This window comes from Neomonachus schauinslandi, chromosome 14 (assembly GCF_002201575.2).
Source record: "Neomonachus schauinslandi chromosome 14, ASM220157v2, whole genome shotgun sequence".
NCBI classification, from domain to species: Eukaryota; Metazoa; Chordata; class Mammalia; order Carnivora; family Phocidae; genus Neomonachus; species Neomonachus schauinslandi.
Genome location: NC_058416.1, coordinates 76,071,926 through 76,090,807, shown reverse-complemented (window position 1 = coordinate 76,090,807; position 18,882 = coordinate 76,071,926). Strand labels below are relative to the sequence as shown.

General features: G+C 37.7%; 1 protein-coding gene across 1 annotated transcript in view; it reads right to left on the bottom strand.

Annotated features, from left to right (window-relative positions):
- Positions 1–18,882, bottom strand: part of SPPL3 (signal peptide peptidase like 3) — a 140,118-nt gene that overhangs the window by 39,226 nt on the left and 82,010 nt on the right. The window contains exon 2 of the mRNA XM_021703496.1: positions 4,821–4,898. Within this exon, the coding sequence (XP_021559171.1) occupies positions 4,821–4,898 (78 nt within the window). The remainder of the gene's footprint in view (positions 1–4,820; positions 4,899–18,882) is intronic.

Genomic DNA, 18,882 nt, shown 5'->3' with positions numbered 1-18,882 from the left:
AAGAAAAGTACAGACCAATATCCCTCATGAATACAGACACAAAAATCTTTAACAAAATATGAGCAACATTTAGAAGAGTTATATATCATGAGTGAGATTTACCCCAGGAATACAAAGTTGGTTCAACATTAAAAAATTAATATACCTAGGGGCGCCTGGGTGGTTCAGTCAGTTAAGCGTCTGCCTTTGGCTCAGGTCATGATCCCACAGTCCTGGGATGGAGTCCCACATCGAGCTCTCTGCTCAGTGGGGAGTCTGCTTCTCCCTCTGCCCCTCCCCTTGCTTGTGCTCTCTCTCTCTCAAAAATAAATAAAATCTTTAAAAAAAATAATATACCATATTAATAGAACAATGGATAAAAGCCACATGACTAGCTCAATAAATGCATGAAAATATATGACAAAATCCATTCATGATAAAAACTCTCCACAAACTAGAAACAGGAGGAAGTTTCCTCACTGATAAAGGACATTTATGAAAAACCTACAGCTAACACTGTACTTAATGGTAAACAATTAAATGTTTTCCCCTTAAGATTAGGAACAAAGCAAAGAAGGATGTGTGCTCTTTTCACTTTCTATTCAACACTGTACTGGAGGTTCTATCCTATACAATAAAGGGGAGGGGGAAGAAGGAGGAGGAAAAATTAAAGGCATTCAGATTTGAAAAGAAGAAACAAAATTGTCTTTATTTGCAGACATTATCCTGTGTGTAGAAAAACCTATGGAGTCTGTATAAAAAAAAACGATTAGCACAATAAATGAGTTCATCAAAGCCACAGGATACCAGATCAATGTACAAAAATCAATGGCAAGTTCTACATACTTAGCAACGAAAAATCCAAAATGAAACCAAGAAAAAAATTCCATCAAAAATTATATCCAAAAAGAACGAAATACTTAGGAATATCAAAAAGAATGACGTACTTAACAAAAGAAGTGCAAGCCTTGTACACTGAAAATTACAAAGAATTACTAAGAAAAAGTAAAGATCTAAGTAAATGGAGAAACATTCCAGGTCCCTGAACAAGAATATTAGGAGAGCCATTCTTCCCCAAATGATCTGTAGATCCACAATACCTACAAAATTCCAGCAGAATTTTTTTTTTTTTTGTAGAAAATGACCAGCTAAATCTAAATTTATGTGGAAATGCAAAAGATCCCAGAGTAGCTAAAATTCTGAAAAAGTACTAAGTTTTAAGACTTGCACGACTGGATTTCAACAGTTATTATAAAAGCTATGGCAATCAAGACACTGTGGTACTGTCCTAGGAGAGACATATAGACCAAAGAACAGAAATCAGCATCCAGTGATAAACCCTTACATTTATGGTCAACTGTGTTTTCACAGTGGCGCCGAGGCAATTCAATGGGGTAACGGATAGACTTTTCAATAAATGGTGTGGGGACAACTGGACAGCCATGTTCATAAGATGAATTTACATTTTACTTCATGCCACGCAGAAAAACTAACTCACAATGAATTATGGACTTAAATGAAAGCAATAAAACTAGAAAAATTTTTAAAGAAAACATGAGAAACTCTTTGTGCCCATGAATTAGGAAACAATTTTTCACCAAAAACATGATATAAAAAGTTGGTAAGGTGGACTTTATCAAAATTTAAGACGCTTACACTATGAAAGACAGTATTAAGAAGATATAAAGGCAGAGACTGGGAGAAGACATTTGTAAATCCTATGACTAGGAGAGAACTTGTATCTAGAATATTTAAAGAAATGTTACAACTCAGTATAACAAAAGCAACCCAATTTATAAATGGCCAAAGATCTGATAGACATTTCACCAAAGAAGAAAAACATATGGCCAATAAACACATGAAAAGATGGCTCAACATCTTTTCAACATTCTAATCTGCGTTATTAGGGAAATGCAATCAAAGCCAAAATGAGGTATCATTTCACATCCTAGTACTAAAATGGCTGTAATAAAAGAACAATAACGTGCACTTAAAAAAAGCTCCAACCTGCTATGGTTTGAACTGTATAATTAAAAATGGTTAAAAATAGTAAATTTTATATTTTATCACAATAAAAAAATTTTTTACAGTCCTAATACTTAAAAAAAGATAGTAGATGGGGCGCCTGGGTGGCTCAGTTGGTTAAGCGACTGCCTTCGGCTCAGGTCATGATCCTGGAGTCTCTGGATCGAGTCCCGCATCAGGCTTCCTGCTCAGCAGGGAGTCTGCTTCTCCCTCTGACCCTCCTCCCTCTCATATGCTCTCTCTCTCTCTCATTCTCACTCTCTCAAATGAATAAATAAAATCTTTAAAAAAAAAAAAAAAAGATAGTAGTGAACAAAGTAGGAAAAAACAAAAATGATCTTCCCACAAAGAAAAGCCCAGCTTTAGATGGTATCACTGGTGAGTTCTATCATATACATAAAGAAGAAATAACACAATTTTGAATAATCTTTTCCAGGACACAGAAGAAAACACTTCCAGACTTATTCAGTGAGGTCAATTTAAATGCCTTAAAGTATAAAAGACATAATGTACTGGACCAGAAGTATTAAGAACTGGGTTCCAATCCAGAGTTTGTTAGCAAACAGTTGTGTAATCTTTGTCAAGTTACTTCATCTTTTTGGGCTTCAGTTCCTCCATTTGTAATATAAGAGAGCTGAATAGAGAAATCCTTTCCATCTGTATAATTCTACATTTATTACATAAAATTTTGTTTAAAATTTGCCCAGTCATATAATTGATATAACCTTTCTGGAAAACAATATGGCCATATGTATGTAGTAAGAGCCAATTCACACTCTCTGACAAAGTTTTTCAACTTCTAGATACTTAAGGAAATAATTTAACCAGCCAAAGAACACATAAAAAGATGGTCACTTTAGGGGCACCTGGGTGGCTCAGTCGTTACGCATCTGCCTTCGGCTCCGGTCATGATCCCAGGGTCCTGGGATCGAGCCCCGCATCGGGCTCCCTGCTCAGCGGGAAGCCTGCTTCTCCCTCTCCCACTCCCACTCCCCCTGCTTGTGTTCCTTCTCTTGCTTTGTCTCTCTCTGTCAAATAAATAAATTCTTAAAAAAAAAAAAAAAAAAAAAAGATGGTCACTTTAACAATCCACATGTCCAATAATAGTGGAGTAAGAGTAACACAAAGAAATATCAAATTACTAAAAATTAGTATGAAGATTATGGAAAACATTTTTTGTTAGGTAAAAATAATCAGAATATAAATTATTTACATATGAAAATGTACATGGTGGGGGCGCCTGGGTGGCTCAGTTGGTTGAGCGACTGCCTTCGGCTCGGGTCATGATCCCGGAGTCCTGGGATCGAGTCCCACATCGGGCTCCCGGCTCGGCGGGGAGACTGCTTCTCCCTCTGACCCTATCCCCTCTCATGCTGTTTCTCTCTCTCTCTCTCAAAAAAAAAAAAAAAAAAATTTTAAAAAAAAAAAAAAAAAAAAAAAAAAAAAGAAAATGTACATGGTATATAAATTATACACCAAACAAAAAGTCATTTCTACTAATGAAAGTAGTATCAGAATTTTGAGTCTAAAAGATTGTTTTTAACCAATTTTTTTTTTTTAAGATTTTATTTATTTATTTGAGAGAGAGAGACAGAGAGAGAGCATGAGGGGGGGAGGGTCGGGAGGGTCAGAGGGAGAAGCAGACTCCCTGCTGAGCAGGGAGCCCGATGCGGGACTCGATCCAGGGACTCCAGGATCATGACCTGAGCCGAAGGCAGTCGCTTAACCAACTGAGCCACTCAGGTGCCCTAAAAGATTGTTTTTAATCACAAAGTAGTTTTTGAAATGTTGATACACTATAAATTCAAAGAGAAAAAAATCAAAAACTTGTCCAAAGTATAGATATAAAATATCAAGATTATGTTGATAAGGTTCTAAATTGCTCTAGTTTGATTAATGCTTCCTAAGAGTGGTTATGAACCTAGGGCTCTCAGTAGAAATCTCAATGATTAAAACTTTCATCAGCTGATACCGGAATTATCAGTAGTATTTTACCTGTTCTACCCAGCGATGAGATAAAGCCTAGAGGTCTGATTTTATCAAATACTCATTCAAGTACAGCTATAAAACTGGGCAGTTCAAAATCCTTACACCTGATTACTTCATTTATCACTGCCAACCCCCTTCAAGTTCTCTATTTAAAATTTCTCAGGCAGCCTTAATTTGTAAATATATAATCCACAAAACATCTGAGTTATACAACCACTAAAGTTCCTCTCTCTCAAATAAGGAGGGAAAAGAAGCAAGCACCGAGCTTCTGGATTTTCCTTTGTATTCCATTCCTATGGCTGCCTGGTAGGACAGGGATTTCAAGGGGATCCAGTCTCAGCATTGCCAAGTTCAGTAGAGAGAATACTTGGTGAATGATCTTGGGCACAATCCTAGTAATAGTAGGTTGAACTGTACGAAATCATTTCTGTAGGTCAAAAGAGTAGACCATCGGTAACTGCATATGGCTCAACCAATGTCAATGCCTCTATATTAAGGAAAACTTTCTGTCCCCTTTCAAACTCTGTAGAATCACTGTCAAGGATTCTCTCCTTGATCTTTTCAATGAATACACTTATGTGAGTCATTATTTCCAGAACCAGAATTAAAGCAATTTTAAATTTTAATTTTTAAGCATTTTTTACACGTTTGCATTAAAATGAAGTATTTTAACAGCAGCCAACCAAAGAATAAGTATCAGAATTATTCCACTCTAACTCAATTCTTGCTAGTCATGTTTCTCTTCACAGAGCAGTAAGTTTTCACACTTTCAGAGCAATGCTGCTTCCACCTCCAACTGAAATCCATACATATTGAGAGAAACTCACCTGAAACTACCATAGACTATAAGTAGAATGGAAATCAGAAATGTAGACACTTGACTGGAATCCACCAGGGAATAGGCCCTAGAGAAATAAGAGGGGAAAAAATTAGATCACATGCCACAAGTCCTCATGGAGTTTACAGTCTGGTGGAGTTTCATTATTGTTTTTAAGTTTAAAAAAAAAAAAAAGTGTAAATTAGCACGAACAAAACAGCATAATTAAAATGAGATCTGCTTGTTTAATATAAAGAATACATGTGTAGGTTCACAGCTATTATTAGTTAACACACTCAGGATGTTAAATGATATCAATGTAAAAATCCCACCTCTCTATACCACATATGCCTACAACATCCACTCCCAATTTAAGAAGTACCAAAATATCTACCATCACTGTGCCAAAGATAAAAAGTCTCAGTGATTAAACTGTTAACAGTTTACATTTGAACTGTCAATAGTATTTTACTGCTTTTCCTCAGTGATGAGATGAAACCTGTATCTCTCTCCTGAATTCCATTTCCATTTTTATAATTGCCCACTGGTTCTCCCCATCTGGGTGTCCTACAGGAGTTTTTCCAAGACAACAAGGTCCAAAATTAAAGTCAGTATTCTTCCCTTCATAGCTGATCCTCTCAAGGAATGGAATCACGATTCCCTCAGTTCAAAGCTAGAAGTCGGCTGTATCCTTGACACCCCCTTCTCTTACTTCACACATGTAACAACAGTCAGCAAGTCCTGCAACTGCCACATCCCCAACTACCCCACTTCTCTGAATCCTAGTGGCAATTCTTTAGCTCCCTTCTATAGCTTGACCAACAGAAATCTTGTGTGTAAGTCTGTCTCCAGGAGTTAACCCTTCATACTAATCATTCTTGTTAGGGATTTTCCTAAAACAAACTTCATTTTTTCATTCAGCAAATATTTAATGATGCCTCTGTGCCAGGCTCTCTGCTAGCAACTGGGGATACAATAACAAACAAGACTGTCTTGGACCCTCACTGAATGTTCTAAAGGAATAAAAAAAGTAAACTCCTTTCCAAAGGAATGAAAAGAAAAAGTTAACACAAGCAAGTGAATATAATCATGGAAAATGTTGTAAAGGGGAGAGAGACAAGTACAAGGTCCTCTGAGAATATATAATAGGTGGATCCTATGGAAGAACTGGGCAGAGATGGGGGGCTTTCCTTAGGGGAATAAATGAATGAGTGAGATACAAGACACAATAATGGACTTGGGGATTGTTTACAGGAGCTAAGAAAGCATTCCCAGCTTTCTGCTGAGCAGCTGGTGGATGCTGTATCATTAAGCAAAAAAGGCAACATATGGAAGCAGATTCCTTGTATGTTGGGTTTTGGACTGTTGAGGAGACAGGTGGATATGTTTGTCTAGAGCCCAGAAGCAGCTCTAAGACAAAGATATATATTGGGAGCTCATGACCTTCAACATGGTAATTGAAACCACAGGTGTGCGTAAGACTGCTGAGCAGTAATGAGAAGAGGACCTGGGAGGAAAGCCTGAGAAACTTCTAAAATATAAAGGCCAGGAAGAAGGAGAAGCTGCAAAACACACAGACACACCCCCCAAAATGAAAGAGAAAGAGGAAGAAAACCCAGAAAACCCAGGATAGCAGGGTGTGATGAGAGTGTTTCATAGAGGCAGCAGGATCAGATGGGTGCCTGAATTTAAACCCTTGCTTTACCACTTACAAGTAGTTACTCAACCTAAGTTCAGCTCCTTCACCTATAAAATGTGAATAATGGCACCTACCTTAAATAGATATTAAACAATCAAATGAGGGGTGACTGGGTGGCTCAGTTGGTTAAACGTCTGCCTTCGGCTCAGGTTATGATCCCAGGGTCCTGGGATAGAGCCTCACATCAGGCTCCCTGCTCCACGGGGAGCATGCTTCTCCTTCTCCCTCTGCCCCTCCCCCTGCTTGTGCTCCCTCTCTGTCAAATAAATAAAATCTTTTTTAAAAAATCAAATGAGACAATTCCTATAATGAGCTGAACACAGTAAGTACTCAATAATCATTCATTGTTAGTATTAGGAGGGAGAGGTCACCTGTGCTGAAGTCTGCAGAGATAGCAAGTAAGATAAAAACCGGTGTCCATTGGATTGATTTACCATGTAAGTCACCGGTGACCGTAGCAAGAACACTTTAAGGTGTGGTAGTGACGGGGGTCAGGTTGGAACTGGCTGAGAATCAGAATTAGGCAAATGGATACTGACATCTTTTTCAAAGGCACGAGGAAGGGAACAGCAGTGGGAGGGGAATGTAAGGAGAAGAAAAAAATTTGTTTTAAAGATTTACTTATTTGAGAGAGAGAGAAAGACTGCATGCACGTGCAGGGGGCGGGAGGGGCAGAGGGAAAGAGAGTCTTAAGCAGACTCTGTGCTGAGCGTGGAGCCCCATTTGGGGCTCGATCCCACAACACCGAGACCACAACCTGAGCAAAACCAAGAGTTTTGGCTTAACCGACTGAGCCACCAAGGCTCCCTGGGTCTGAATTTTTTTTTTTTTTAAAGACAGGAGATATTCAACCTTTTGTGTATGCTGAGTGGAAATTATCCCAGTGAGGAGGGAAAGACTAGTGAATACAGAGGAGAAGTTTCCTTTATCTTTCTAAAAAATAGGACACACAGTGAAATTTCATGGTAAGATACTGTGATCTGTAGTGTCATTTTTTTGATCTTCAGTTTTTAGAGGCACATACTGAAGTAACTCTGGGTGAAACGACAGGATTTAAGGTTTGCTTTAAAATGTCCCAGGGGGAAAAAAAAAGGCAGGGGATAGATTTTTTTAAAGGCAAAATTATTTTTAATTATTGAAGCTAGAATGATAGGTAGATGGGAATTCATTATAAAGCTGACCCTTGAACAACCCAGGGGTCAGGGATGCTGACCCACCTTCACAGTCGAAAATCCATGTACAACTTTTGACTCCCCAGATACTTAACTATTAACTACTGTTGACCAAAAGCCTTACCAATAACATCAACAGTTGACTAATATAAATTTTGTATGTTATATTACATATTGTACTCTTTTAATAAAGCTAGAGAAAAGAAAACGTTAAGAAAATCATAAGGAAAGTACATTTACAGCCCTGTAGTGTATTTATCGGAAAAAAAAAAAAAAAAAGAATCCATGTATAAGTGGACCTATGCAGTTCAAACCCGTTATTCAAGAGTCAATTACACTCTTCTACTTTTGTGTATTTTGAAAACTTCCACAATAAAAAGTTAAAAAAGAAAAAAAAACCTTTTTCACAGTTAACATGAAAATTGGTAAGACAGTTAAAAGTGTGAGAGGCAGATGAATACAGGAACGTCTGTTCTGGGTCATGAGTTCTGAACCACAGCATCCCACTGAACCACCCCTTCCTAAAATTTCACTCAGCAGAGGGAATGGAGATGCAGGAGACAGGACAGCCACCCTAGCCTCTCTGCTAGCCTGTGTTCAGCAATGCAGCTGTGGCGGGCCAACGTGTCCTCTTCTAGACAGACAACCAGACGATGCAGACAGGGCTTACCCACCACAAGACTACATTTTGTATATTAGGAAAACTTATTCAATTTCTCTTTATTTTAGAATTATGTTTCTTGCTTCAACATAATCACTTTTGTACATATCTCTTCTTAAAATTCCGAAAACAAATGACATCTGTTTAGAAGGAACATTTTCTTAAAATTAAAAACAATTTTTTGGAAAACATCATATAATCATATGGTACAAAAATCAAAACTATGTGTATCAAAAGGTGCACACCAGGAAGTCTCACTCCCATCTAGTTTCCCCAAGTCCTCTTTAGATAACCACTTTTATTAGTTTCTTGTAGAGCCTTTTAGAATATATAATATACACATATTATTTCTCACCATTTCTTATACAAAAGGTAGGACTCTGTACTCCCCCTACCCTCCTTTTACAATATAGCCTAGAGATCTTCCTATATAATCAATATGTGTAGATTTTCTCTTTTTTATTTTCTTTAAGCTGTATAGTATTCTACTGTGTGGATACACTGAAAAACACAGGGTGATTTTTTTTTTTAAACAAATCCCTTTTAGATGGACACAGTGGTTGTTTCCAAAAATTCTCTTAACTGCACTTCTACAAAAAAAAGCCGTCTAAATTACACCTGCAATGCACACATGAAATGACACGTCTGTGTAGAACAAAGGTCTTAAAAGTGAGACTGCAGGATCACAGAGGAAATACACATGCAATTTGATAGATATTGCCAAACCGCCCTCCAGAGAGGTTGTATCATTTTGCATTCTCACCAGCAACTATTAGGGTTCCTCTTTCCAAAGCCTTGCCAACAGTGAGTGTCATCTAATTTTGGAATTTTTACCAATTTGACACATGAAAATTGGTATCTCAATATGGCTTTCATTTGCATTAATTTTCTGATGTAATTAAAAATTTTTAAATTGATTAAAAGTGAGCTTAAGCAGCTTTTCACATGATTAAAGGCTAGTAGGCATTTTTTTAAAAATTTAAATTTTTTTCCAGATTCCAGGGTTATAAAAAACAAAGGCAGACTTTTTTTTTCTTTTTTCTTTTTAAAGATTTTACTTATTTATTTGACAGAGAGAGACACAGCGAGAGAGGGAACACAAGCAGGGGGGAGTGGGAGAGGGAGAAGCAGGCTTCCCGCCGAGCAGGGAGCCTGATGTGGGGCTCGATCCCAGCACCTGAGATCATGACCGGAGCCGAAGGCAGACACTTAATGACGGAACCACCCAGGTACTCCCCCTTTTTTTTTTCTTTTCTAAAGGATCTTTTCTTTTGCTGGTGTTTTACTTGGACTGGATGCCTTGGCTTTTTTGTACCCTTTGTATTCTGAAGCCTATTGTCATTACCTAAAAGGTAGATTAGAGTCTAAACTTCCAAACTCAGTATCTTAAGATCTCATACTATTGTTTATTCCTTTTGCTGCATCTCTCAAATCAGTGGAGACTCTCCAGAGACTCATCACTTAAGACTTCTAGATGTCTGGGGCTGAACTGTTACTAAACCAGCTCTTTGTCTTCCACAGATCCTCTGGGCTGTGCTCTTGTCTCTGTGGCTGCCCATCTTGTAGTCACCGACTTTCTTCAGTCTTTTTCAAGGCAAGGGTTTGACCATGTGCAAAATGCCTTCTAAAGAGGCTGACCAGGGCTACCAGCCAATAAACATGTTACCCACTGCAGAACTAAATGCATAGTTTCAGAAAATGGTTTCTTTTAAACAGTTTTATTTTTCCAATCTATACAAGAAAATTTGGTGAAAGCTGACTCCTGATATATCCATGGTATTTTATAATTTATAACATTTAAAAAAGTTATTACATTGCAAACTGTACCAAGTATCACATAATTAGAAGTTATGGGTTCTTTGAAATGTCATATATTTTCAACTCAAACTACCATTACTGAAGTTTTACAAAAAGCTTTTTAACACAAAGAATTTATTATACAGAATATGGTTTAAAATTAATTTCAGCCAATTTGCATTTTAAAAACAGTACTGATTTTCTTTTAAAAAATTACAAAAATGGGGCGCCTGGGTGGCTCAGTCAGTTGAGCATGCGACTCTTGATTTCAGCTCAGTCATGATCTCAGGGTTGTGAGATTGAGCCCCACACTGGGCTCCATGCTGAAGTCGGAGTCCGCTTGTCCCTCTCCCTCTGCTCCACCCCCCTGCTCACGAGTGCACTCTTTCTCTCAAATAAAAATATTTTTTAAAAATTACAAAAATAATTCATGTTTATTGTAACAATCCAAACAACAGGTTAAGAAGCAAAAGTACAACTGCCTCCTCCCTCCCCCTTCTCTGCACTCCCATTCCCTAGGAGTAGACACTGTTTACAATTTGGTGTGTGCATCCTTCTATATAAATTGCAGAATGTATACACAGCCATAAAAACAGACACACACATATTCTATAACTTACTCTTTTTGAAAACTCAACTACATAGCAGGAGCTATTCTTTTCTATTGCCTTACCTTATTGGCCTTTGGGTATAAAATTAAGACATAGAAAACCTGACAATATAGAAAGCATTCTTCTTTTTCTTTTCTTTGAGAGAAATCTTTTGGGTTCAAAGAATACAACTTTTAACCACATACACACTATCTAAAAATTCTTATTTCTGAGGTATTAACAACGGCAGGATCTCCCAATGCTTCACACTTTTTCATCTCACTTTACTTTCTAAAATTAGGAGGGTAGACTGTTGTTTCTAACCTCAACAGAAACAAATGGATGCCTGTGTCTGTGTTGCTCTTTTTCGTCAATTTAAGATTTAGTGAAGACAGGAACACTTCTATTGCCCTTTTTTCAAAGGCAAACTATGGAATCCCACAGGTAAAGATAACATCCATATCCTGACACTGAACAGTCAAATCTCCTGTGAAAAACATGAGGAAGCACTGCATCTTGTGCTCTGGCAGATGCGCTCTAACAACTCCTGTCAGGCCTAGAGGCTATCAAAAACATTGATATTATACGTAATATTACATTTCAAATGTGTATAGAAATCATTTTTGGAAAATAACATCTGCTTACAAAATGTAAACATGCTAGCACATTTTGTCACAGACACTGAACATGTTAGAACATTCTGCTATCCTAAACAACTTGACGAAGTTTTTCTTTTTTCACATTTACCAGAAAACCTTCTGCCACTTACATTCTCTAAGTTTAGGGACTTAGTCGCATAGATGCATTATGTTTTATGAATCACTTATGTTTACTTCACTAGAAGTTGCCTGTATCAAGTTTAAGTAGCAATATGTACACTTTACTATTAAGTCTTCAAAAATCCCTGAGGACAGAAGGAACTATTTAGCTGATGATAAGCCTAGGATGTAGTTAAAAACACAAGTTCTCCCCCTCACACCAGCTGTCTTAGCCAACAGTCTGCTGGGTCATGTTGTATCTTAATCAATACAAATAGATAATTACAAAAATAGCAAAAGTAAAGATCGAATGGAACATACACTCAAATATCGAACTGCATTGTCCAATATATATATAGCAGCCACTAGCACTAAAACGGCCATTAGCCACTAGCCACATGTGGTTTAAACTTAATTAAAAATTTGGTTCACTGGTTATACTAGTTGAATTTCAAGTGTCCAACAGCTGGTGGCTACTGTATTGAATGGCCAGATAAAGAATATTTCCTCAAAGCAGAAAGTTCTCGTGACTGCACTGACATATACTTGTATACAAGATGCCCATATTTTATTTAAAAACTGGGCTTCTGGGGTTTTCTTGGTGGTAAGAGTAACATCCGACATTTTACTGAGTGCTTAATTCTCACAACCATTCTGTGAGGTCAGGTTCTACATGTCCACAACCCCTTAGCCAAAACAATACCTTGTGAACAGATGTGTTGCAGAATTCCAGATTTTTTGGATCTTACACAGAAAACACCCTCACTGGGGTCTAGTGCAGTGCCCCATAATCAAATATTAGTGTTTCTGTAGTGAAACATGAATAACCACACTAAATAAGATAAAGATTAGAAACCGCTTCATATCAGCTTAGGTCAGGTTTTGCTTCCAAAAGAATTACAAAAAAACTCTGGGTTTTCAGAATTTGGGGTTTGGGAACTGTGGACCTATGTGATTATCACCATTTTGAGGTGAGGAGCCAGGTGCAGTTCTGAACATAGGCAGCCTTACTCCAGAGCCCCTCAAATTGACTCGATCATCTGATGACAAACCTGGGAGTCAGGAAGCTCCAGTTTCTTTCTATCTTTAATTATACCATAACTAGCCATGTGATCTTCCCTGGGCAAGGCTTTACATCTTTCTGGTCTCTATTATAAAATCCTCTTTTGGCCTAGATAAACCTGAAGGCCCAGCTAATTTTTATTTTCAAGATTCTAGGTTTTCATATATTTTTCCTCCAAAATTTTAAGTATTACCAAAAATATTTCTACGTTGGCTGATCACTGGCATGTTATAGGTAAATTAGCACTATTTTCAGACCACTGAAAACTGATTATTTACTTTTTTTTCTGAGTAGACACCCAATGTTACATTAGTTTCAGGTGTACAACATAGTGATTAGCCAAGTTTACACATTATGCTACGTTCACCACAAGCTACCATACAACTGTTATATACAACTATTATAATATCGTTGCTTATATTCCTTATGCTGTGCCTTTTATTCCTGTGACTTATTAATTCCATAATTGGTTGGTTTAATCAACCCAGGGAAAATCCTTCTCTTGAGTCACTTTTTAAAAAAAATTGGCCAGCCCTAGGGTCTAACCCACAGCTCTTTTGTTCCTCACTGCTGATAACGATGGGAAAAGAGGGCCTCATCCATACCACTCTCTCCTCTTCTCTTGGTCCACAAAAAGAAGTGAGGAAAGAATCATCAGCACTTCCGAAGTATGCAGAGATCCTAGAACTTTACTACAGAATTGGGGTCTGGGCTTTGGAGGTACAACCAGAATAGGGGAGGCAGGAAGGGAAAGGTATTCCAAGGAAAAAGGGGAGGTAGTCTGCCAATTCTAGGAAATCAAAGCCCTGCAATCTTCTTTATTTCACAACCTCCTCCCATCCCCTACTTCAAACTCCCAAAGCCATCAGCAGAAATGTTTCATCTCTCAAGACCTCCTAGGGAGGTGTTTTTTCCAGAGACTTGATGCACATTAAAGACAGGAATACACTCTACACCCTGAAACAAAGGAATTCCTACTGAAATTTAAAAAGAAACTAAATACATGTATTTTAGACATGCCAAAATCAGGTTAGCCAAATGTACTTAAGACAGAGGTGGGAGACTTTGCCAAGTGATGTATTAGTACAGGTTAGCTATTGAGGTATTTTATATGGTCACTATGAAAACCCCTATTTCTTTCACTACATTCTCCCAAGCCTTAATAGACAAAGACAAAAAGCTACTAGAAAGTTCTCTCATATACAGTAAGATTATATTCTACACCCTAAGATTTTTAGAACCATGCTGGATTTTATTTAGTAATTACTCTACAGTCAAACATCTATTTCTAGCTGCTTTACCAGCAAGTGCTTGTAACACATATCCTGCTAAAAAATCATGCCAAACTGAGACACAGAGAGTACTGTTCTATAATGTGTTCTATGTGTCAGCCTTCCAGCTATACAATGAAAGCATTCTTATCCATCCAACAAACCAAGCAACTAATATTCCAACCCAGCACAGACAGTGCCCTAAACTAGCACTTTGCAAACTTTTTCATCTTGTAACTATTTACACTCTTGAAACGAAGATCCCTTAGCGTTTTTGTTCCTGTGGGTAATAACAATTAGAAATTAAAACTGAGAAAAATTAAAAACATTTACTAACTCATTTAAATATAACACAACCATTACATATGAGCATAATTTTTTAAAAGATTTATTTATTTACTTTAGAGAGAGAGAAAGAGAGAGCAAGGGGGAGGGGGCAGAGGGGGAGAGAGTCTCAAGCAGACTCTGCCTTGGGCTGGCGTTGAGCTCAGAACCCAACACGGGGCTTTATCTCACGACACAGAGATCATGACCTGATCCAAAACCAAGACTTAGATGCTTAACCAACTACACCACCCAAGTACCCTGAGCATAAATTTTTTAAAAGAAAAAGAACTATTTTTTAAAACAAAAAAGAATTTAGTGAGACAAGGGGCATTCTCTTACATTTCCTCATACTTCTTTAATGTCTGGCTTAAAAGGAAGACAGCCAGACTCTTCATACCTGCTTCTGCATTCAGTCTGTTGCCATACACTGCTTTAGTTGAATGCTACAGAGAAGGAAATCTGGCCTTACATAGATGGGTCGTTGGAAAAGGGAGAGGTATTGTAATAACATTTTTAGATAAATGAGGATACTCTTCTTTGATACTACACTGAACTTCAGCAAGTGGTAATTTCTTAAAGATTAGTTTCAAAGTGAAATCTGAAACCGTTATCAGTGAATTTTTGTTATTATGTTAAAATCCAATGGATTATGCCGTACTTTGAATGGATCTTCTACCCATGGATGATTTTTATAACATCACATATTGGTCATCTGGAAAACACTGATTCATTGAGTAATGTAGCTTTTCCACATGTTGTCACATTTCGTTATACAATATCTGACAAACCACATTTGTTAATATCATTCCTGAGGCTAATGATAACAGATACAAATTTTCCAAAATTCTAATTTTCACTAAAAAGTTCAAATTTCATCACTGGCGAAAGTACTGTGTGTGTGTGTGTGTGTGTGTGTTAAGTGACAGGCTCACTATTCATTTTGGAGAAACTGTCAAACATCAAACGGTAGTAACTCTAGTTTGTCCACTAGTCATTCTTTTTTTTTTTTTTTTTAAAGATTTTATTTATTTATCTGAGAGAGAATGGGAGACAGAAAGCATGAGAGGGGGAGGATCAGAGGGAGAAGCAGACTCCCCGCCGAGCAGGGAGCCGGATGCGGGACTCGATCCCGGGACTCCAGGATCGTGACCTGAGCTGAAGGCAGTCGCTTAACCAACTGAGCCACCCAGGCGCCCCACTAGTCATTCTTTAAGTAAAAACAGTGTTCCAAGAAAAAAGCAGCCAGTTCAGCGAGCATCTGACATGACTGACTGCACAAGTGTTTTTTCAAGAAAACCAATGGTACTTTAGTAACAGCAGAAGTGCTTAATGAGAACTTTCCATTTCATTATTAAAAAATGTGTTCTCAAGGGCTGAGATTTCATAAAAGTAATTTTCACTGCTTCACCCTAAGTGAAACTGCCTTTTTTTCTTTTTTTAACAGTGTGTGCATGGTGGTGAAGAATATAGTGATTCCTAGTATAGTCTGATGACACTACCTTGATTCCTGTTATAGCCCAGCAGTGGTTTTAACCATCACCACTTTTCACCATAAGAAAAAAAAGAAAAACTCAAAATGAAAAAGACAAATAACTTTAATGGCATTATGAAGTTTGACCCTATAGCCCCCCTGAAAGGGTCTGAGGAACCCTGAGGGATTCAAGGACCACACTTTGAGAATTGCTGCCTTATACATTTATCCACAAGCCCTGGCTATACAAACGGCTAGCATTTTCTCATATGCAATTCTAAAATCACAAAACTTCTTGTTGAAGTAGTGAACAATTTTTTTGCTATGCAAGGTTTTTGGCTTTAAATATGGTATGTAAAATGACTTATATACAAGGACTTAGAAATGCAACAATCTTTCCCTTTAAGGTAGAGTATGTTGAAAGAGGATTTAATTTGTATTTTTTTTTAAGGTTTCATTTATTTGTGTGTGTGTGAGAGAGAGAGAGCACACACACGAGTGAGGAGAAGCAGAAGAAGAATCTGAAGTAGACTCCGCACTGAGTGGGGAGCCCGATGCAGGGCTCAATCTCACAACGGCGAGATCATGACCTGAGCCGAAACCAAGAGTCGGAAGCTTAATCAACTGAGCCACCCAGGCGCCCCTTAATTTCATCTTTATCTAAAATATTTGTCTAACATTATAATGTCCACAATCGCCTTCCACATTTTTCCATATTATAAGGAAAAAAAATGTATCCTAAGCTTAATAATGGAATAGGTAATCTTATTAAAATTTTAATAAATTAAATCTTTATGTGCAAGATACAAAGTAAGACACTTAAAATGGTTACAATCTACTAAGAAATACACAGCATACAAGGTGACAGAATGTAATGTTTTAATAGAGAAATAAAGTGTTATGGGAGGTGCTATGGGTTGCCACCTACCAGGAGTGGTCCAACTATGGCCTACTGCTAGTCAGGAAACACAGTCCAGCTCACTGATCCAGGTATTGTTTATTGCTGCTCTAGTGCTTCACTGGCAGAGCTGTAAAGTTGTGACAGTCTCCACATGGCTCACAAAGCCCAAAATATTTACTATCTAGTCCTATATGGAAACAGTTTGCTAACCCTTGTATACTGTTGTTACTGTGCAAGGCCACCTGGCTAAGAGGCCCCGCAAATGTTAAAATACAACCTACCTCTTCCTCCTAGAGGATGCAGCCTGACATTGGACACAAAGTTTGATGAGCAGAACCTGTGTCCTAGTGGGTGGATGCAACTACCTGGTGGGAGGGTCATCTTTTCCTTTCACAAAGGTGACTGTTTATGAGCCTGACCCCACTCGGCCAGGGAGGCACTACTTCCTGCTTTGCACAAAGAGCTGTGTGTATATAGTCTAGCAAGAGTCACGAACATCTGAGTCACACCATGAAGATGGGTAGATTTCCAATATCAAAATATTTCTGGGTCAGAAATGAAGAATTTTCATTCTTTCTTATCCCTTCATTAGCACCAAACACTTTATGGGAAGAACATGTATGAGATGTACCATATGTTAATATTTTACATTTTACCCAGCCAGTACAGTAAAAAATTATTTCCATCAGAAATGCAAAATCTGTGGACTGAGCAAATTCCTATGAAAGAACGGTATTAGTCTCTAAGGCAGTAAAGATGATTTGAAGTCATTTTGTTTTCAGATGGATTTTACTGCGTAGGACAGGTTAAGAAAGGGTTTACAGTGCTCCAGTGAAACAGAAAGACCACCCCATACTGAAGGATTCCATGGCAATATGCTTCCATTCTTTCCTGTGAACTACTCTTTTAGACAAGTCCTCATATTGCAATTTCAAAAGCATGTGCATTTTTTGGTGATTTGAGCATACACTCAGCAACGTAATTGTGACCTCTGTGTTAATACACCAGCAGCCAGAAATAGACCTGTATTAGCTGTAACAGATATATTTTTAAGGCAAGGGAAAAACCTAGGCAATTGGTTTTCTCAAAGTAGACAGGTACAAGCTGGAATAAAGTGGTTTGTGTATTTTCATTTGACCAAGGAACTCACATTTTCAGAAAAGAAACTTATAACGCAGCTTTTCTTTTCTTTCTTTTTTTTTTTTAAAGATTTTATTTATTTATTTGACAGAGAGAGACACAGTGAGAGAGGGAACACAAGCAGGAGGAGTGGGAGAAGGAGAAGCAGGCCTCCCGCTGAGCAGGGAGCCCGATGTGGGGCTCGATCCCAGGACCCTGGGATCATGACCTGAGCCGAAGGCAGACGCTTAACGACTGAGCCACCCAGGCGCTCATAACGCAGCTTTTCAAAGACATTTTGTATCATTATTCTAATCTCAAGATTGCCTTAGAACTTGAACTAAATAAACTTCTTTACAAATTTACAAAGATTTGTGTTAACATGCTGCCCAAGATTAGTATTTCATAAAGGAACTGTTCCTGGATGTCTACTCTCTCATGATATATGCCCATAGAACTAGTAAGGCCTATGTATATATCCAAAACAATTGAAAGCAGGGACTCAACAGATACTTGTATACATGTTCATAGCAACATTATTCACAACAGCCTAAAGATGGAAGCAACCAAAGTGTCCAGCAATGAATGAATGGATAAAGCAAATGTGGCGTATATATATACAACTGAGTATTATGCAGCCTTAAAAAGGCAGGCAATTCTGAAAATACGGCAAGCGAAATAAGCCAGACACAAAAGGACAAATAGTGTTTGATTCCATTTTATGAGGAGCCTAGAAGAGGTAAATTCGTAGAGAGAGGAAGTAGAGTAGAGGTTGCCAGGACTGGGAGTTATTGTTTAATGGGTACAGAGTTCTGTGTGAGATGATGAAAAAGCTCTGGAAATGGATAGTGATAATGGCTGCACAACAACCTAAGTCAATGGACTTAGTGCAACTGATCTGTATACTTACAAATGGTTAAACTGGTAACTTTTGTGTTGATTTTATCACAATAATTCTTTTTTTTTTTTTTACAATAATTCTTTTTAAAAAAACAAGAAGGGGATTATTTTTTAACATTGCTCTTAAAAACATGCAGCAAACTGATTTTCACTTCATGAGTCTCATTACAAGATTATTCTCTGCCATTTAATGCTGATAATATAATAACTTTACATATTATTCTGTAAACAAAGTCTTGAAAGCATGCACACAATTCCAAAATCTGGACTTTAAGAAGAAATTTGCAATGCTACAGGGGTGCCTGGTGGCTTAGTCAGTTAAGCATCCGTCTCTTGATTTTGG